Below are 20,098 nucleotides of genomic sequence, written 5' to 3'. Positions count from 1 at the left end.
GGCTAGGAGGCGGCGCCGGGGCGGGGCTAGGAGGCGGTGCCGGGGCGGGGCTAGGAGGCGGTGCCGGGGCGGGGCTAGGAGGCGCCTCCGGGCACCTGGGAGTTCGCAGGGTTCCTGGGTTTTGTGGGGTTTTCTTTTAGCTCTGAAGCATTTTATTATCAAAACTTAGTATTCATTTACATAAACTAATAGGAACCTAAAATTCATCATACATTTACTTCATTTTTTAGCTTGACCTTCTAGTAAATCTTTAGCTTCATTGATTTTGGCTGCCATATAAGGAGACCCTCCTTTGTAAGGATGATTTAAAAGCATAATTTGTCGATGAGCATCTTATTTTCCCTTTATTGGCAGTAGGGCTTACACCTAGTATTGTCATTTTGGGTTCAAACCCACCTCCGTAATAGCCACCTCTGATGGCAGATTTTGGCAGACTTTGAAAAACTTGCTTTACTTGAGGCTCTGCAAAGCGTGACAGCCTGCAAATCCTGCAGCTGCAGTGGTCAGTCTGTCTGCTACCACTGTGCTGGCCATGGCTCCGGCTGGGCACCCTTGCTTGCACCAGGAGCACGGCTCATCCCAGCACAGAGGTCGCAGCCAACACCTGCAGGCCTGGACCAGAGAGGGACACACCCGTGACTACACGCAAATACTGCTGAGCAAAGGCGCCCTACGCCTGTGGGGGTTTCAGGTAATTTGCAGACTTATTTCCATTAAATTTTAAAAATCCTCGTTCTCCCTTAAGCATATCCTAAGTATAAAAAAATTTAACAATCTCATTTTACAAATTTGCTTAAAATATTTCAGTTACTTTAAATTTATCTTACAAATGTAATCTCTTTTCTTTTTAAGTACATCAGGGTTTTTGTTTTATTTGCGACAGAGTCTCTCTCTTGCCCAGCAGTGCAGTGGCTCCATCTCACTCACTGCAACCTCCACCTCCTGAGTTCAAGGGATTCTCCCACCTCAGCCTTGCAAGTAGTTGGAATTACAGGAACCCACCATCACACCTGGCTAATTTTGTGTTTTTAGTAGAGATGGGGTTCCACCATGTTGGACAGGCTGGTCTCAAACTCCTTACCTCAAGTGTTCCACCCACCTCAGCCTCTCAAAGTGCTGGGATTACAGGCATGCACAGCCTCAAGTACTTCAGGGTTTAATATAACAAACCATTTCCAAATACTGACTGCAGTTCTGCTCAAGCAAACTAACACAATGAGTCTGAAATATTCTCCACTGCCCAAGACTAGACATAAATGTAGGCGGATTTCAACTTTAAATCAGCAGTCAGCAACTCCTCAATGGCACACTGCTTTACAAGAGTATTACTCTACTGGAATTTTTTAAATAAGCTACTGAAATAGCAAACATGCTCAAATTCTAAGTACAAAAATATTGCCACGGTTTTGATGTTCCTAAACCACTTAATACCCTAACGCCCAGCTGTCAACATTTCTGGGCATGAGAGATGTGGCCCCTCCGGGGAAGACAGAAGACTCCCAGGTGGTTTCTGGGCTGAGTGGGACGATCAGGACCTCCTGCTAGGTCAGTGCCTCCCATCCCCCTCCTCACCAAGCCAGTCCCTCACACGCAGAGAGGGCAGCCTGGGTCTTGCTGCATTCGTCCCTGGGAGACAGAATTGGTGAAACTCTAACTGTCAATGATAAAGATTTTTGTACTTGAATGAAGGAAGCTGCATTCCCTCCTGGTCCCAGGAGCAAAAAACCACAATAAAACCTGTGAAACTTGAATTTCTCTCACAGGCATCTGATGGGCAGGTAACCCCTGAGAGACCAATCTAGTGACACAGCATCGGCAGGTGGGGCTGCCGGCTGCAGAGGGAGGCTGGGGCTCTGGAGGGAGGCTCAGGGTCAGGGAACGCCCTAGGAGGGTGAGAAGGAAGGAGCTCTACAGATCCAGCCTGGGGTAGAGGGGCCAGACAGGGGCCTGGCCTCCGGCCCAGCACCCCAGCACTGCCCACACCCCACACACTCCACTGGGCCAGGCACCCTGTTTCTCACTTCAGGCCTTATTATCTATTCACGTCCTCCAGAAAACCCCCGGCCTCAGGAAGAGCAGGGCACCCCTCATGTCCCCAGTGCCCTTCAAAGTGGGTGCCTGGTGCAGCATCGGTCGATGAGTAGGAGGAAGGTTGTCCGCTACGCTATCATCCCAGGCAGCAGCCATGAGAATGCAGCGGGACGAGAGGCAACTACAGGACCCAGAGTTCAGGGAACCCAGAATTCGGGGCCACGTGTCGTTGTGGGGGCTGGAGACACAGGGCCCTGTGTAACCTGGGCCTGGAGCAAGACAAAGACAACAGCAGCAGATGCTGGAGCCCCAGGGCAGGAGGGATGGAAGGCAGCAGAGGTAGGGAAGGCGGCTCTGGATGCTGTGGTCCAAACGTGCCTTCTGTGCCACCATCTCTGTTAGCATCCGGCATCTCAGCTCAAGTCAGCGCTGACCAGACTCCAGTGACAGACACAAGAACTGAGAAAGTCACCAAAACCAGAAGGCTCTCATTAACATCCCCAAATCTCAATCCAGGCTGAAATTGTCAGAGGAAACGAGGGTCCCAGCCTCCCCCAGCACGGGAGGAGCAGCGCAGGCTGGCCCTAGAGCCTGGGCTGGGGCTGCTGCACCTGCGGGGCCCACAGACCAAGGAGGCGGTCAGCCTCCCTCCACCCCGACAGCAGAGCCCCGTGCGTTGTGGAGTAAAACGTCCGATGTGTGGCTTCCCCTGCAAACAGGATCTGGAGCTGCAAAGAAGAGCCAGGGTTAGAATGGGGATGCGATTCAGACAGCTGGGTCTGGGCAGAGAAACACACAAAAAAACGGCTCACACCATCCACCAAGAGGCAGAGAACACAGCTCACATGTATCCATCAGCAGGCAGGAAAACGCAGCTCACACACATCCGCCGATGGGCGGAAAAGAAGCTACTCCACCCTGGAGCTCAGGTGTAAACAGCATTTAGAGAAAACAAGATCTTGTAAACACTGAGGAGTGAACTGACCACAACTACTGAATTGTAAACACTGAGTAGTGATCTGGCCACAACTACTGAATGACAAATGAGGAGGGTGGGGAGAACCCTGAGTGGGTGGAAGATAGCTAAATCTTATCCAATAGCATGAGAAGTCAGTCAATAACACCTGAAACTGAAAACGCAAGAAGTAACATTTCCAAGCAGCCTAACTGAAAAGAGATCATGAGCTGATTGGAAAACTGAGCACTGACTAAATATTGGGTAATACTGAGGAATTACTGTCAATTTTTAACTGGGTAAATAGTCTCCTGGATATATGGTTTTACTTTTACGTTTTCTGGGACAGGGTCTTGCTCTGACGCCCAGGCTGGAGTGTAGCAGCGCAGTCACAGTTCACTCCAGCCTCAGCCTCCTGGGCCCAAACGCAAGCGGCTGGGACTGCAGCTGCCCGCTACCATGCCTGGCTACTTTTTATTTGTTTTGTGGAGCCCGAGTCTCACTATGTTACACTATGTTGCCCAGGCTGGTCTCAAACTCTTGGCCTCAGCAAACCTCCTGCCTCAGCCTCCCAAAGCACGAGGGTTACAGGTGTGAGCCTCTGCCCTCAGCATCATAGTTTAGTATTTACAAGGATGTCTTTATCTTTCAGAGACATGCACCAAAATACCCCAGGTGAAACAATGTCCTGTGTGAGACATGTTTAACAGGAATGGGGGGGCGGGGGAGGAGCAAGCTTGGCTTAGGGGAAGTCTGCTGGGCACTCAAAGGTTCTACCTACTTTTGTATGTTTGACATTTTGCATAGGAAACGTTTCTCAAAACGTGGCCGAAGAAACATGTTTTAGAGATGCAGTAAATTTAGCGATCAGAATCAGCTGGGAGCACAGCCCAGGAAGCGCAAAAGGGGCTCCACCTGCTGTTTTTGTTTATTTTGTTTTGTTAGCGAGAACTGCAGAATTCTCTGACTCTTTAAGCTGCGTATGTGTATAATTCTCACAAAAATAATACACTTAAAAATTATTCTTAGTTTCAAAAAGAAAATGGCTTCTGAGTCTGGGGTCCCAGCCCAGCCCTCCCCAGCTCATGCTCCTGCAGCTCTGAGGCTCCCGGGGGGGGGGGCCTCTGCAGCCAGACCCACACCCGCGCCCCCCCACCAGGTAGGCCACACACCTGGGCGTCGGTGCCGTCTGCAGGGAGGGGCTGAGCCAGCAGGTCCAGGTCGTCCCCTGTGCTGCCCACAGCCACGTAGCTGTAGGAGCCCCTGGTGTACGGGGCGCTGTGCCAGCGAGACCGCAGGATGCTCTTGGGCGCAGGGAGCTGTGGGTTTCCTGAGCCACAGAGACACCGCTGTTAACCGAGAACTCTCACCCACACATCTGCAGCTGCTTCTGTCTTTTTAAAAACTGACCCGTTTAACGTGGAGGACGCTATGCCGGAAGCAAATCGAGCGGCAGAGCGCGTCCGGAGGAGCCCTTCCTGCTGACTCTGCCAGAACAGCAGGCCGCTGGCAGGCACCACCATGCCAGGCCGGCCGAGGGACCCGGGACCTGGGCCTGGGACAGCAGCACGCTACTGCTTCCGAGCCCTGGGTTCCTCCTCTGTAAAAATCTGACCAAAGACAACTGTATTTATTTTGGTGGCAGAGGTAGGAAGTGTTTGTAAAGCCCTTTCGGTTCCTTGGAGGTAGGAACTGCTACTGACCCCACTGACATGAGGAAGGGTTGTCCCTGGAAATGTACAGACTCAGCCAAATTTAGTTTTTCTCTGTTCTGAAAAGCTGTTTCTGTTTAGAGGTCAGCCAGTAACGAGCAGAGGCAGGCGCTGGCGTGTGCAGTGAGTACCTGTCACTCTCTGGAGCACCTGGGTGAGACACAGAAGCACTTCTTCATCCGACAGAGTCTCCATGAACTCAGACTCGAGCCCAGCAATGAACCCACAGAGAACGTGGACAGACCTGCATGGAGAGAGAGACCCCTGGGACGAGGCGTCCAGCCCAGCTCTCAGCCCGGCTCTGCCCGCAGTTCTCAGCAAGGTACCAACGAGGGAGCAGGGCAAGACAGACAAACAGGTTTCAGTGTCACAGAACACAACAAAATTCACCGGTGTGATCTCAGATTCCACATTTGGCCAACATTTAAGGAACTACTACTTCTTGAGTTTTGGTGTAGCATCAAAGAATACCCACAATCGCTTGCAAAGCTATTGAAATATCACTCTTCCTTCCACCCACATATCCATGTCCATCCAGACTGGCCTGTGTTTCAGCCAAAATAAAACATCACAACAGAATGAAGCAGAGGCAGGCCTGAGAATCCAGAATCTTCTATTAGGTGTGACATTAAAGAGCTCTGCAGAGGCCGGGCGCAGTGGCTCACGCCTATAATCCCAGCACTTTGGAAGGCTGAAGTGGGTGGACCACTTGAGACCAGGAGTTCAAGACCAGCCTCGCCAACATGGCAAAACCCTGACTGTACTAAAAATACAAAAATTAGCCGGGCACGGTGGTGCACACCTGTAATCCCAGCTACTCCGGAGGCTGAGGCAGGAGAATTGCTGGAGCCCAGGAAGCGGAGGTTGCAGTGGGCCGAGATCCTGCCACTGCACTCCATGCATTCCAGCCTGGGCGACAGAGCGAGACCTTGTCTCAAAAGAAAAAAAGGGTCTTGTGGAAAAGACAGAACTCTGCCATCTTCATTTAATTTTAAGAAAATATTCATTTTAAAATGTGATTCATGTTAACATGGAATAGGTTTTTTACTATCATCTCAAATAATAAATAATTTATCATGTGGTAAGTTTACAGATGTCACATCCACAAAAGCTCTTTTGAGATCCCTAACCCTTTGCAGGCATATAAAAGGATGGGATAGCTGCCACCCCGTGCCACAGACAGGGTCCCACCAGAGCACCTGGGATCCCACTGATGTCCTAAGCAAGAGAGCACAGGCGGTGGGGCTGGGCCTGGAGCAGGTGACCACAGACACAGTCACCCACCCTTGTTGAGACAGCAACCCAGGCCTGTCTCAACACCTGGAATGCCAGTGTTTTTTTTTTTCGACAGTTTTGCTCTTGTTACCCAGGCTGGAATACAGGCACTCTCTCAGCTCACAGCAACCTCCACCTCCTGGGTTCAGGCGATTCTCCTGCCTCAGCCTCCTGAGTAGCTGTGATTACAGGCACCTGCCACCACGCCCGGCTAATTTTTTGTATTTTTAGTAGAGACGGGGTTTCAGCATGTTGGCCAGGCTGGCCTTGAACATCTAATCTCAGGTGATCCACCCACCTCAGCCCCTAAAGTGCAGGGATTACAGGCGTGAGCCACCACACCCAGCCAGAGTGCCAGTTTTCTCTTTAATGTGAAGGAGACAGGCTTCCCCAGTCACAGGTGCAGGGCTGGTCTGCCGCCTCCTGCTCCCAGTGGACAGCAGTGATGAACCATCTGGCAGGTGTGCCCTGCGCTCCCACCACATCCGGGTCTTTCACAACAAGAACTATGCCCCCCTCCTGCAACTCTCGGAGGAAGCATGGGATTAGATCTGCCATCTGACCACAACAGGCTGGCGTTGTGTTTTAATCTGGCTAGAAAAGTCAGTTCCTCCATCCCCCACGTCACTCATGGGATTATCTCCTGGGTCGGCACGTGGTCTACATATGCTGCTTCTAAGAGGGAGGGCCCTTCCTCTACGGGTCTGCGATTCCATTACTTCTAGGCATGTCTTCCTCGATTACTTCATCCTGTTTCAGTATCGTCTCCCCAGGTTTGGGCAGACCGTGTTCCAGAGTTCCTCTGTATCTACAAGCCCCAGCTCCCTATAGCCTTCCAATAAACACGTTCCCATGGACGGAAGACTGAGTCTGCCTGCAAGTCCACGGACACATTCTGGGCCCCGAGGGGCGCTAACAACCCGCATACAGCAGGGCGCCATCTGTCCCCACAGAGGTCAGGCCCAGGGTGTCTGCTGTCAGCACCTGAAGGGGCTCATGAGATCCCCACCCATTAAACCCCCCAGAAATGCCCTGCAGTGAACTGACACGCTGCTGCTTCATCCATCAGATGAAGGTCTAACAAGCCAGCCACTCTCGGAGCCTCCAAGGGAGCAAACGTACCCAAAGGCAGGAAGGACCACAAAGCCGATGAGCTTCCGGAACCAGGCGTCCCGCAGTGCGGGGGCAGGGTCCTCCAGCGGGGATGTGTCCTCCCACACCACCTGGATCAGCTGGCAGTCTGGCTCCCAGAAGGGCTCCTCAAACTCCAGGAAGATCTTATTGTTGGTCCCAAAGCCGATCTTCCTGATTGCTTCTGCCTTCTCAGCCGGCAGTGGAGGGTCAAAGAAGGTGTCCAGGTGTTCCTTAAGAAAACCTGGAATGCAGAATTGGACTCAGCCTACATCTCATAAAGCTCTTCAGCTAGAATCGAGTGCCCACTGTAGGGCTGAGGGCCCCACAGGGTCGTGGGGTGAGCCTTATGCTGTGCTGAGGCGCAGGACCTGAGAAATAAAGAGACAGGACACAGAAGTACAAGGAAAATGCAGCTGGGCTCAGTGGGCCACGCCACCTATAAGCAGAGTCAGACCAGGCCCCGAATGTCCAGAAGCATCAGTATTTATTGTGTATAGGTTAGGGCGCAGGGCAGTGAGTGAATCATCTTTAAGGATAGTGATAGGGTCGTGAGCAATAAAACATAGGGTCCACCCCCATTAGGTCACCTAGGCCAGGAGGTGGACAGTGCATAGCAAGGGCCCATTCCCACGAAGGCAGGAGCTGTGTGCAGTAAGGGGTCCACCCCCATTACGTCACCAAGGCTTGAAGGTGGGCCGTGCGCAATGTAGAGGGTGCAGTGTGCGATAATTCTATCTATGGGCAAACTACTTCTAAGAAGATTTATAGGAGGATGCTTTAAGTCACACAGCAGTGACAGAGCTGTCAGGGTTACCGCCACCTTCTGGCAGCTTCCAATGGGTTCTATGGGAAGATGTTTTTCAAGCAGCACAGTAAGAAGAGCTGATAAAGTTCAGTCACCAAGGTGGATTGCTGGTCCGAGGGCACCTTCCTCAAGAACTGGAGCAAGGTCCTACAACTCCTTTATCAGGAGGACTGGCTCTCGCCCCAAGCCTGCCATACAGTGGGTATCTTTACGATACTGAACGCTGCCGCCTGGGCCGTGGGCTCTTGTCCTGGTATAACTGTTTTCCCTTAAATCATGCTCTGCACTGTGTCTGCTCCAGGCATTCCTCTGATTATGAACTAAGATATAATTATAGGTATATATGTAGGGAAATATTCTTTAGGCACTCATACTATCAACTATTATATGATTACATATAGAGGATTATATAAAGGGATTCTCCAAGCCCTAATTCTATGAACTAATATATGATTATGTAAAGGATTATATAAAAGGAAATAGCTGAGTAGTAACACTATAAAGTGAGATATTCCTCAAGCCCTAACTGTGCCAGGGTCCTGCTTAGCTCTCATTCCTCGGTGCCTATATGGGGGGTCACTCACACCCCCAGGAGCCCAACTTGAGTCCACCAGAGGAGTCAGAGAAAGAGGTTTCCAGACACACTGCCTCCTTCGAGGCCCAGGCTGACTCAGGGCCCTGGGGACGCACAGCTGAGGCCACTCTGGCTGTAAGGACCCACAGACTGGGGTAGACAAACCGAAACAGCGCAGGCAAAACGGCCCAGTGGTCACCACTGGCCACAAAGGAACAGTCAGGGCCACCATACAAGCTGTGATGTCGGAACCACTCACCCCTAAACCTCTGCCTCTCAACCTCTGCACGCCATGCTGCTCAGGAGTTAGCTTAGTGTAGTTGTTAAACATACAGGCTTTATCCAGAAGCTATATAAAAATTAATCTGTGTAGCAAAAGCACACCTATAGCCCAAAGGCAGACAGTAACGAGATGAACAACAAACAGCGAAATCAAACCACAGGACGGAGCCCTGTGGCACCAGGTCTCAAGTCTTAAGACACTGGCAAGACAGTCAGAAAAAGACGAAAGCCCAGAGACCAGCCAGGCAAAGGCCGTCAGTGGGCAGCGAGAGCGGGGGAGGCGCCCCACGGGCTGTGGCCACAGGTGCCCATGAAGGGTCCCCATGCCCTCCATGAAAGTCCTGTCTGTGCAGACCTCAGATCCAGCCACTTCCCTTGCTGGGATTTATCCCACAGCAACATTCACACAAGGATTTTTACTTCCTTTTCTTTGTTTCTGAGATAGGGTCTTACTCTGTTGCCCAGTCTAGAGTGCAGGCAGTGCACAGATCAAGGCTCACTGCAGCCTTGACCTCCCTGGCTCAAGCAATCCTCCCACCTTGGCCTCCCAAACTGCTGGGATTACAGGTGTGAGCCACCATTCCCCACCTTTCACACAAGTGTTTTCTGTTTTTTGTTTTTGAGATGGATGCTCGCTCTGTCACCCAAGCTGGAGTACAATGATGTGATCTCAGCTCACTGCAACCTCTGCCTCCTGGGTTCAAGCAATTCTCCTGCCCCAGCCTCCTGAGTAGCTCGGATTACAGGTGCGTACCACTACGCCTGGCTAATTTTTGTATTTTTGGTAGAGACGGGGTTTCACCATGTTGGTCAGGCTAGTCTTGAACTCCTGACCTCGTGATCTGCTCACCTCAGCCTCCCAAAGTGCGGGGATTATAGGTGTGAGCCACTTGACCCAACCCACCAGTGTTTTTACGTGCACATGTAAAACTGCATGATATAGAAAAAGTGAAGATCACCTAAATTTCCATCAATACTTATGAAATAATGACAAGAAAACACTGCATGGCAAGTGAACTGGCTCCTTTTTTTGTGTGTGTGGACACAAAGTTGCACTCCTGGAGTGCGATGGCGCCATCTCGGCTCACTGCAACCTCCACCTCTCTGGTTCAAGCAATTCTCCAGCCCCAGCCTCCCAAGCAGGTGGGATTACAGGCGCCAACCAGCTAATTTTTCTGAACTGGCTCGTATAAACAAAATGCTCACAGTTGTAACAATGTATCTACTGGCAATGTCCCTGGTGGTCAGCACTCAGCAGGCCCAGCAAGTGCCTACTCCAAACATGAATGATCAAAGCCACCAGAGGGAAACAAGAAAGACTTGTAGATCTAAGAGTGCTGATTCAGAAACACTGACAAGGTTCTATTAAGGGGAAAAAAACCAGTCAAACTGACTACCAGATTTTTTTTTTTTTTTTTTTTGAGACAGAGTCTTAGTCATCCAAGCTGGAGTGCAATGGCACAATCTTGGCTCACTGCAACTTCTGTCTCCCAGGTTCAAGCAATTCTCCTGCCTTAGCCTCCCAAGTAGCTGGGATTACAGGGGCCTGCCACCACACCCAGAGAATTTTTGAATTTTTAGTAGAGACAGGATTTCACCATGTTGACCAGGCTGGTCTTGAACTCCTATCCTCGGGTGGTCTGCCCACCTCAGCCTCCCAAAGTGCTAGGATTACAGACGTGAGCCACTGTGTCCAGCCGAGCAGCAGGTGTTTGTATGTGGACTACAACTGCATCTGTGGGAAACAGCAGTGGGGTCTGAGTGCTCATCCTTGCCCTGGGGGAGGGGACAGCCACCCCTTGGAGACAGGAGTTGGGGGTGGGGGAGGCTCTTGCGTTTCATCACATGCCCTTCAATCACACTTAGATCTCCAAGTGAGCTCTGGCACTTGCTAGCTTTGTGAACTTGCAAAGTGACTTCTGTTTGCCTAGATGTTCAAATTTGTCAAATGGGGGACGGTGCCAGATACCTGCCAAGGCTGCCTGAGGAGTCAATGAGATAACTCAGGCAGAGACCAACGGCGGCGTGAAACCCGTGAGAAGCAAATGTCCAGCTGACAGCAGTTATTCTAGTCACTCTGTTTTCAACCATCTCCACCGTTTATAAAACAGCTTCAAACCACCTGTACTCAAGGACACCCCTAAAGCACCAGATCTAGAATTGAATAGAATTATACACATGCCTCCTTCAACAGGTCACCCAGGCCTGAACTTGAGACTGGGTTTCTCATGCCTTTTCCTGTCTCCAGCAAAGTGCAGCCTGGTTAACTACCAAGGCCGTCCCAACCCTCACGATTCCCTCCAAGCAAGCAGGACACACACTTACTTGCATTTTTTCTTACAGTGAAACCCTTAAATCCAAAGCATGCAATTGCTACAAAACATAAGAGTCATTTCTTCCGCCTATCTGAAAATTATTAGAATGAAAATGTGAGCTTTGAGCTTTGTACCCAAGCAGACACCCCAGAGCCAACAGAAGCAGGATAAGGGCAGAGGAAGGGGCACTTGGGATAGGGGTTTGAGCTGAAAAGTTGGCCTACCTAAGGGCACGGTGACGATGACATGGTGTGCTGGCAACCGCTCTCCATCCTCACACTCTACTGACACTGGAAAGGTCTCTCCGGGAAAGGCTGCCTCCTGGAAGGCCCCATTCCAGTGAATAGTCTTCACGGGCTTCTCAAACACTACCGTGTTCTCCGGCAGGGAGGCCATCATGCAGTTTGTGAGCCCTTGGTAGCCCCTAGGAAGATGGAAGTGCTGGTTTCGCAGATGCCCAGTCCCTGGAAGGGCAGAACTCATGGAAATACGTGCTCCAAGTTCCCACCCGCATCAAATGTCGCTGCAGGGAGCTCTCCATTGCTCTGGCCGGCAGGGAGGGCAGCTCCACTCTGTGGTTTTCCACCACAAGGATGCTCACACCTGCCCTCCCGCACATAAGGGAGGGTTCCGCAGGCACAGAGCTCTCAAAGCAATCTGCTAGAACCAGGGCTTCCTGACTCACCGCCTGGGCAGGAGCCTCGGGGCCGACACCACCAGGAGTGACGCCTGGGAAAGTGAGGGTCTCACCTGCACCTGGTACCCAGCAGCCACCCTGCCACACAGAGAGGGGCTGTCTGGCCCCCTCTGCAGCCAAAGACCCTCATCTGGCACAAAAGAGGCCTGAGTAAATACAGAAGCAGGACAAGCCTTTCCTCCTTCTAATCACCCTCTCTCAGAAATAACTTTTTTGGCTTAAATGAGCAAAACCAGAGAAAGGAGCAACCAATCTGACTGAATGGAGAGAGCAAACGGTCTCCCATCCCTGCCACACCCAAGCGAGAGCAGAGTCTGGCCAGCCCCGGGGCCCTGGGGAGCCTGGAGTGGAGGGGGGAGGGCGGCACGCACTTAGAAAAGGTGCAGTCCAGCCCGGGCAGCACGGTGTACTCCCCGAAGGGCGCCAGGGCCACCAGGTCCATGCTGTGGGTGCCGCTCACACAGCATTCCAGGTTGAAGAAGGCGTTCAGGACGGCCAGCTTCAGTTTCTTGGTCTCCTCGTCCTCTGTCCAGCCGGCCACGTGCTGGCTGATCTCCTTCCGGAGGTACTCCCCCACGCTGGGCACCGGGGTCTCCGCGGCCTGCAGGAACTCTCGGGTCTGGTCGATCAGGCCGTAGAACAGAGTCGCCATCTCCGCCACCAGTTGGAGGCTCACGCGGACCCCGGAGCTGGTGTAGGTCACGGAGGGCAGGCCCACGTGACCCCCGGTCTCCACCAGCTGGTTCTCCTCCGACAGCTCTTTCTCCCCCAGCAGCCCGTACTCAGCAGCCAGCCGGAAGACGGGGTTGCCCCGGGAGGGCCCGTGGATCCAGTGTGCGCCCACCTCCACCACGCCACCTGCGAGGGGCAGCAGATGCCACCTGGGGTCCCTTTCCCAGAACGGCCACCCGGGCCCTTCTCCTGGGCCACGCCGCCGCTGCCTTTCCCAGGTAGGCTGTGACCCGTCAGACCCGGTGTAAGGGGAGCACCTGGCAGGAGGGCACCTGTCGGGCGGTCGGGACGGGAGGGAGGGGTGCAGGGTGAGCCACCCGGGGCTGCGGGCGCTCCCCGAGGGGCAGAACCAGGGCGACCGCGTGGAGCCGTAGGTCGCCTTCCCAGGCAGGCGCCCTCCTGACTAACTCTGCGCCCTGAGTTTCGGGGCGGTGAACTCTGGCCGATCAAGCGCACGAGGATTCCCGGGGGAGCCCGGTGAGGCGGCCCGGCCGGTCAGCGGGGCGCAGGGCAGGGGGGGCCGGCGAGCTCCGGCGCAGCAGGTGGGGTTCCGGGAGGGGCGTTACCGAAGCTGCGCTCCGAGCGGATGCGGCCCCCGGCGCGCGCCGTGGCCTCCAGGACGCGCAGGTGCGGGAAGGCGGAGTGGCAGCAGAGCCTCTGCGCCGCGCCCAGCCCCGCGATGCCGCCGCCCACCACCAGCACCCGGGGGCCGCCCGGGGCCTTCCCGTCGCCGCCAGTCGACTCCATAGCGCGGTCCCGGCAGTCCGCAGGGTTCGGAGTAGCTGAGAGGTCTGGAGCTCTCGGAGGAGGTCGGAGGAGGGGCGGGGGGCGGGGAGAGGCGGGGCGGGGGCGGGGCCCCCCACCAGGCGCCTCGGGACTGAGCTCGGGTGTCGGAGGGCAGCGCCCGGCGGGGGAGGACCCACGAGCCCGCGAGGACGGGCGTCAGGGAGCGTCCCCACGAAGGGAGAAGCCGGTGGGCCGGGCGGGCAGTGCCTCCTCCAGGGGAGACTAAGGCGCAGCGAGCGCTTCCCCGGGGACCCTCGGGACCTGCGCCGAGAGCGAGGGTGCAGTGGGTCTGGGGGTGCCGCGGTGTCAGGGGTGGGACCTGGGAGAGCTTAACGCGCCCAGAGGGCGCCCCGAGAGCCTCCGGCAAGGCCACCGCCCCTCGGTTTGCGTGTACACGCGCCTGCGTGTGCGTGGGCGGCCACGGGTCTGCGGGGGCACGGGACGACCGCGCGAGCAAAGCACAAGTTCGGGAGAGGCCAAGAGCAAGTGCGGAAACGCCTCTCGTCCCTCGCAGCTTCTGGAGAAGCTGGGCGCACACCCAGGCACGCCTTTATTTCTGGAATTCCCCCGGCGCAGGCGGCCGCGTTTTCTGCAGCATCGCAGTCCACAGGGGTTGGAAACTCTCTTGCCCGGTTTTCAGGCGCATCCTCACCTCCTGAGCCCCCATTGTCTCTGGAGGGGCAGCGCGCTCAAGTTTGCTGGTGTGAGCTTTCCCCTTGGCTCTCGGTGTGGGCCTCCTGAGCCGTGTCTTCCTTTGCTTTGACACCCTCTCGTCCCAGCTGGAGAAAAGGCTCCCGGAAGGGTGACTGGCGTCGCTGGATTCCACTCCCAAGCCCACCCTGTGAGCTGAGCTCCAGACACCGCTGCAGCCAGGGAGAGGCGCAGGTGCCTGGGGCGCGGGCTGACTCCCTGGGCGATGGCAGGCAGGGGGCAAACGTCCTCTGTCCGTCAGGGGCCCCCAGCACCAGGAGGCGACACTGGACGCAGTGGTCATCTCCTCCCGCTGCCAGGCCATGGGGAAGCCAGGGCAGCTCTCAGGTAGGCAGGGCTAGCTCTCCACCAAGCTGACCCACTCAACGTCCCAGGACTAAGGAAAAAAGGGCTGCTCCCTCCTCCATAGTCGTATGACACGTGTTTGGGGGTGCAGCCCCCCTGCTAGTGTCACCTGTCCGGCCTGAGCAGGCCTCTCCCTTACTCCCTGCTCTAAGGCCTGAAGGAGAGCCGCTGGCTCAGGGGTGTGCTCCATTCCCAGATTCCTGGCATGCACCTAGGAAGCCCAGCAGGGCCACCCAACCACCTGCCCCAGCTGGAGGTCCTGAGAGGGCAGATTAAATACTCTGGGGTCCTGAATTCCACAGATGAACTGGGTCTCCCACAGGTATGGCCACTCCCTAGTGGCACCCTCTGAAATCAGGCTGCTACTCTGGCCGCAGGCCCCAGCTCACTGCCCAGACACAGGAGCAAAACATCCTGTGGGCGAGGCTGAGGGATCCCACCCCGTGCTTCCAGTCTCCTGCATGGGTGTGGACCTCGCCATTCTGGGTAGGTGGGCTACTTTGGTTCCTCAGCCTCTGGGGGCTGCTGCTCTGTTTTCAGCACCATGTCAGGCACTGTCCCGTCAGCCAGCTCCTGCAGCCTGAGACTCCCGTGTCCTCATTCTCCTGGGCTGTTACAGTCGGCCACGGCCCAGCCTTTGCTGGAAGGCTGTCCAGTCTGGGCTCTGGTCAGGCATCAATGTCCCCCAGGCACCTGGCATCACCTCACATTAGGACAGCCTCTGCAAGATGGAACAGGAAGGGTCTGGCCTTGCCTCTGTCACCTCCTCCTGGTCCATCATGTCCTCCTGGCCAGCCCGTTCCTGGTTCCTTCAGGGAGCCCAAAGGGGACCCAGAAGATTCTAATTTAATTCTAGTTCAGGATGGTCCCAGAGCCTCTTGTGGGGCGGAAGGATCCCATAAAAGCAGGAACTACTTGGCTCAGAAGCTTGCTGGCCAAGCCTCCCCACTGTGGCCCACACAGGCCAGAGGTAAACATGGCCGTGCCCCACACCCAGGAGGGCTGGTGCAAATAGGGGTGACTGTAAAGTGACATGACTGAAATGGGACACTCTGGCTTTATGGTGCAGAGAGGAGACGTGGACCCCAAGAGCTGCAGGGTGGGGACAATCCATTTGTTCCGTAGACGTAGTGCCACAGCCTGAATCAAACAGCAGCTGCCACTGACGCTCTGACCTGGGGCTGGGTTAGTCACCCGCCCCCCCCTTGCTCTGAAATGGAGAGCGCATGTGACCACGGCCGGCCCTGGATGGTCCTGCCAAGCCAGAGCCAGCAGCCGGAACACACAGGTACAATCTCTGTCCCATCCCATTGGTACAGGTATGTTTCTCCTAGCTGCAGAGAGCCTTGGGTGATGCCACCTACGGTGATCAAGGTGGCAGCTACCCATGTGGCTTTGACTGAATCGGCTCGTTCATTTTTATAAATAGCTTTATTGATATAGACATCATGCCATATGATTTCTCCCATTTAAAGTGTCCAATTCAATGGTTTTCAGTATAGTTACAGAGTTGTACAACCATCACCATAATCAAGTTTAGGACATTTTCATCACCCTAAAAAAAAGGGGCTACGCTGCAGCATCATCCCATTGCTCCCTCCCTCCAGCCCCTGGCAACGACTAATCCATTTTCTGTCTCCACAGATTGCCTGTTCTGGACATTTCATAGAAATGGAATCATTCGATGCATGGCGTTTGTAGGGTCATAGCCCCACAGGGTCGTGGGGTGGCCCCTATCGCTGTGCTGAGGCACTGGATTCGAGAAGTAGCGATGAGACATGGAAGGACTGGAAAAGACAGCTGGGCTCGGGGGGCCACGCCACCTATGAGTGGGGACAGGCGAGGCCCCGAACGTCCAGAAGTGTCTGTATTTATTGGGTGGAGGTTCGGGGGCAGGGTAGTGAGTGAGGTCCACCCCCATCAGGTCACCAAGGCAAGGAGGCGGGCCATGCGCAGTGAAGAGGGTGCAGCGTGCAACATCTCTTATCTAGGGGCAGGCTACTTCTAAGGAATTCTATAGGCGGATGCTTTGAGTCAGCACAACGGCTAAAGAGCTGACACGGTACACAGCCACCTGCCGGCAGCTTCCAGTGATTTCTATAGGAGGATGATCTGAGTCAGCACAGTAGCTAGAGAGCTGACAAGTTATACAGTCACCAAGGCACGATTATATTGGAGGGGTTTTAAGCCCTCGGACACTCGTGGGATTGCCAGTCTGAGGGCAGCCTTCCACAAGAACTGGACACAAGGTACGACTCCTTTTTCAGGAGGAGTGGCTCTTGTCACAAGCCTGCCGTACAGCGGGTGTCTTTACGATACTAAACGCTGCCGCCTGGGCCATGGATTCTTGTCCTGGTATAACTGTTTTTCCCTTAAATCATGCTCTGCACCGTGTCTGCTGTAGACATTCCTCCAGCAATAAGCCGCTTATTCCTTAATTCATGCTCTGTACCATGTCTGCTCTAGGCATTCCTCCGACTATGAGCTAAGATATAATTCTATATATATATGGAAATAACTGAGTAGTAAGAAATTCCTCAGGCACTAATGCTATAAACTAATATATGATTATATATGAAGGATTATATAAAGGAACTAACTGAGTAATAACATTATAAGCTAAGATATTCTTCAGGCACTAATTGTGCCAGGGACCTGCTTAACTCTCCTTCCTCGGTGCTCCAATAGGGGGTTACCTGCAGCCTTTGTGTCTGGCTTTTTTCACTGAGCGTAACACTTTCAAGGCTCATCCCTTTGTAATGTGTATCAGTGCTGCTTTCCTTTGTACACCTGAACAGTAGTCCATTGTATAGTCTAATGCATTCTAACATATCCATTGTTTGGATATATGACGTTTTGTTTACCCATTCATGAGTTGATGGACAACTGGCTTTTTCCCACTTTTTGGCTGTAATGAATAATGTTGCTATGAACATTCATAGCAACATTATTCATAAGATGTTTATGACAGTTTTCGTGGACATTTGTCTTCAATTCTCTCGGGTGTACACTGAAGAGTGGAGTTGCTGTTTGACCTTTTGAGGAAAGCCCAGACTGTTTTCCACAGCGACTGCCCCACTTCCATTCCTGCCGGCAGTATGCCAGTGTTCCGCACTCACATCCCCCACAGTGCTGATGGTTGCTGGGCGTTTTATTGCAGCCAGCACCGTAGGTGTGACATTCTATCATATGGTTTAGAGCTTATCTGACATTGATTATCTTCACTGGAAGAATTTCTGTTCAGTTCTCTCACTATCTTGGTAGTGTCCTTGCAGCCATAAAAGTTTTAAATTTCCCTTTGTTGCTTGTGCTTTTGTTGCTAAATTACTTGATGGAGGACAGGAGCCACGCAACCTCTTGGTTGTTAGAAAGGAAACCTCTTGGCAGGCACTGTGGCTCACTCCTGTAGTCCCAGCACTTTGGGAGGCCGAGGTGGTAGATCACTTGAGGTCAGGAGTTCAAGAACAGCCTGGCCAACATGGCAAAACCCCCAACTCTACTGAAAAATTACAAATATTAACCAGGCATGGTGGTGCGTGCCTGTAGTCCCAACTACTCAGAAGTCTGAGGCAGGAGAATCACTTGAACCCGGGAGTGCAAGCTACAGGGAGCCAAGATCACACCACTGCACTCCACCCCACTGCACTCCAGCTGGGGTGACAGTGAGACAGAAAAGACAGCAAGGGAGGGAGGGAGGGAGGAAGAAGAAAAAGAAGAAAGCTCTTTTCTGTTTGAGCTGTTTCGTTTTGGGCCTATCTGTCCCAGAGGTCTAGCCTACGTTAACACAGCATCTTTCAGCAAAGCCTGGTTGATTTGTTTCTGCTTACACGAGATGTCTTTATTTCACCCTCGGTCTTGAAATAAAATCTTGGTGCGTGCTCATTTTCGGTTTGAACTGAATTATTTTCTGGAACATTGTGAGGAGAACAGGGTCTGGAGGCCAGGAACCTAAGGCCAATTCATGCTGACTCCCTAGAACTAAATCAAATGGAAACAGCAGCTCTGACAGGAAATGTCCTTTCCGTTCACGTAGGGTGTACACCAAGGAACCAATGAGAACTCCTAGAGGGTATTTAACCCCCCCAAAAGATCTGTAATGGGGCTCTTAGCCCCTATGCTCGGCTGCACACACACTGTGAAGTTACTTCTTTTTTTTTATATGGAGCACTTCATTAATTTTCATGTCATTCTTGCACAGGAGCCATGCTCATCTCTGTATCATCGTGCTGCCAAAGCGAGCACTCTTTTTTTTTTTTTTTTTTTTTTTTTTGAGACAAAGTCTTGCTCTGTTGCCCAGGCTGGAGTGTAGTGGTGTGATCTCGGCTCACTGCAACCTCTGCCTCCCGGATTCAACCGATTCTCCTGCCTCGGCCTCCCAAGTAGCTGGGACTACAGGCGTGTCGCCCAGCTAATTATTTGAATTTTTAGTAGAGAGGGGGTTTCACCACGTTGGCCAGGCTGGTCTGGAACTCCTGACTCAGGTGATCTGTCCACCTCGGCCTTCCAAAGTGCTGGAATTACAGGTGTGAGCCACTGCACCCGGCCACGCTTTCATTTTCCTATACATCTCTGCTTTCGTTGCTTCATTCTTTCCTTGCTTCGATGTGCGTTTTGTCCAATTCTTTGTTCAAGACGCCAGGAACCTGGACACGCTTCACCGGCCCAGCGGCAGCTTCGCTTTCCATTTGTAGATGTTTTACCTCCACCCTGGCTTTTGCAGAATCGGCGCAAGGACGCAAAATAGATGCTCGACAGTACTTGTCTAGATACTTAAAAGTTATAGGCCGGGCGCGGTGGCTCAAGCCTGTCATCCCAGCACTGTGGGAGGCCGAGGCGGGTGGATCACGAGGTCAAGAGATCGAGACCATCCTGGTCAACATGGTGAAACCCCGTCTCTACTAAAAATACAAAAAATCAGCTGGGCATGGTGGCACGTGCCTGTAATCCCAGCTACTCAGGAGGCTGAGGCAGGAGAATTGCCTGAACCCGGGAGGCGGAGGTTGCGGTGAGCCGAGATCGCGCCATTGCACTCCAGCCTGGGTAACAAGAGCGAAACTCCGTCTCAAAAAAAAAAAAAAAAAGTGATAATAAAATAATTTAGTGAATCACAATTGTATTAATTGTTTAAATTTGTCGAAGTCCTGACTATGTACTGGAAAATGAAACTCCTCCTCCTGTGGCGTCCATGGCCGCGCCGCTGCCACCGTCCCGCGCCCGGGCAGACGCGGACCCGGGCAGGCGCCGCCATTGCCCTGCATCAGCGCGGTGCCCCCGCGGCCGGAGCCCCGACGGCCTGGGCGGAGACGCGGGCGACGGCGGAGGGGCCTGGAGGGCGCTGGGCCCCGGACGAGGTCCCCGGGACGCCCCCAGACTTAGATCCGCGGCCGCGCGCGGAGCTGGGGGCGGGGCGACCTCAGGCCCCGCCCACTACGCCCGCGCCGATCTCGCGATGCCGCCTGGTCTCGCGGCACCGGCCTGTGGGCGGGGCGAGCCCCGAATGGCGAGGCGCGGGGGCGGCGCCCGGGCGGGGCGAATAGTGGGGAGAGACATGGCCGCTCTTCGTGTCCTGTTGTCCCGCGTCCGCGGCCCGCTGAGGTCCCCGATCCACTGCTCCGCGTGGCGTCCCTTCGCCTCGGGTGAGTGCCCGGTGAGAGCGGGCGGCCCGAATCCCCTCCGACTCCGACCTGCACCCCTGGCCAGACCTCAGACCGCACCCCCTCCCGCCTGACCCGCACCCCCACCTG

At 53.9% G+C, this 20,098-nt stretch overlaps 2 protein-coding genes and 1 pseudogene across 3 annotated transcripts in view; 1 reads left to right on the top strand and 2 right to left on the bottom strand.

Moving 5' to 3' along the window:
• Positions 1 to 149: 149 nt before the first annotated feature.
• LOC116554201 lies at positions 150 to 851 on the bottom strand (annotated as a pseudogene).
• Positions 852 to 2,017: 1,166 nt separating this feature from the next.
• PAOX (polyamine oxidase) lies at positions 2,018 to 13,361 on the bottom strand. Of its 2 annotated transcripts, XM_032282084.1 has the most exons (7): positions 13,079 to 13,361; positions 12,152 to 12,638; positions 11,308 to 11,507; positions 7,096 to 7,348; positions 4,830 to 4,942; positions 4,159 to 4,316; positions 2,018 to 2,759 (listed from the first exon to the last, which is right to left on the bottom strand). In XM_032282084.1, the coding sequence occupies exons 1-7, from the start codon at positions 13,257 to 13,259 to the stop codon at positions 2,616 to 2,618; spliced, it is 1,536 nt and encodes a 511-aa protein (XP_032137975.1). In that variant the 5' UTR covers positions 13,260 to 13,361; the 3' UTR covers positions 2,018 to 2,615. The 2 variants fall into 2 exon arrangements, with proteins under 2 accessions (XP_032137975.1, XP_032137976.1); XM_032282085.1 differs by lacking the exons at positions 2,018 to 2,759; positions 4,159 to 4,316; positions 7,096 to 7,348 and having other exon boundaries at positions 4,833 to 4,942; positions 13,079 to 13,332.
• A 6,475-nt stretch (positions 13,362 to 19,836) lies between these two features.
• The window catches only part of ECHS1 (enoyl-CoA hydratase, short chain 1), an 8,465-nt gene continuing 8,203 nt past the window's right edge, over positions 19,837 to 20,098 (top strand). Inside the window, exon 1 of the mRNA XM_032282083.1 lies at positions 19,837 to 19,990. Within this exon, the coding sequence (XP_032137974.1) occupies positions 19,852 to 19,990 (139 nt within the window). The 5' untranslated portion in view covers positions 19,837 to 19,851. The remainder of the gene's footprint in view (positions 19,991 to 20,098) is intronic.

The sequence above is a fragment of the Sapajus apella genome, unplaced genomic scaffold, assembly GCF_009761245.1.
Source record: "Sapajus apella isolate SASKATOON/1434 unplaced genomic scaffold, GSC_monkey_1.0 scaffold13, whole genome shotgun sequence".
NCBI lineage: Eukaryota > Metazoa > Chordata > Mammalia > Primates > Cebidae > Sapajus > Sapajus apella.
This window is presented reverse-complemented; position numbering and strand designations above follow the sequence as displayed.

What these genes read in the sequence shown, in the direction of transcription:
- PAOX (XM_032282084.1), bottom strand. Translation starts at nt 13,259, where the DNA reads ATGGAGTCGACTGGCGGCGACGGGAAGGCCCCGGGCGGCCCCCGGGTG. An exon ending in GTGGTCCTTCCTGCCTTTGG is followed by an intron (nt 4,943 to 7,095) that starts GTACGTTTGCTC and finishes CTCTCCATGCAG; the next exon opens with GTCTGTCCACGTTCTCTGTG. An exon ending in GGTGCTCCAGAGAGTGACAG is followed by an intron (nt 4,317 to 4,829) that starts GTACTCACTGCA and finishes TCTGTGGCTCAG; the next exon opens with GAAACCCACAGCTCCCTGCG.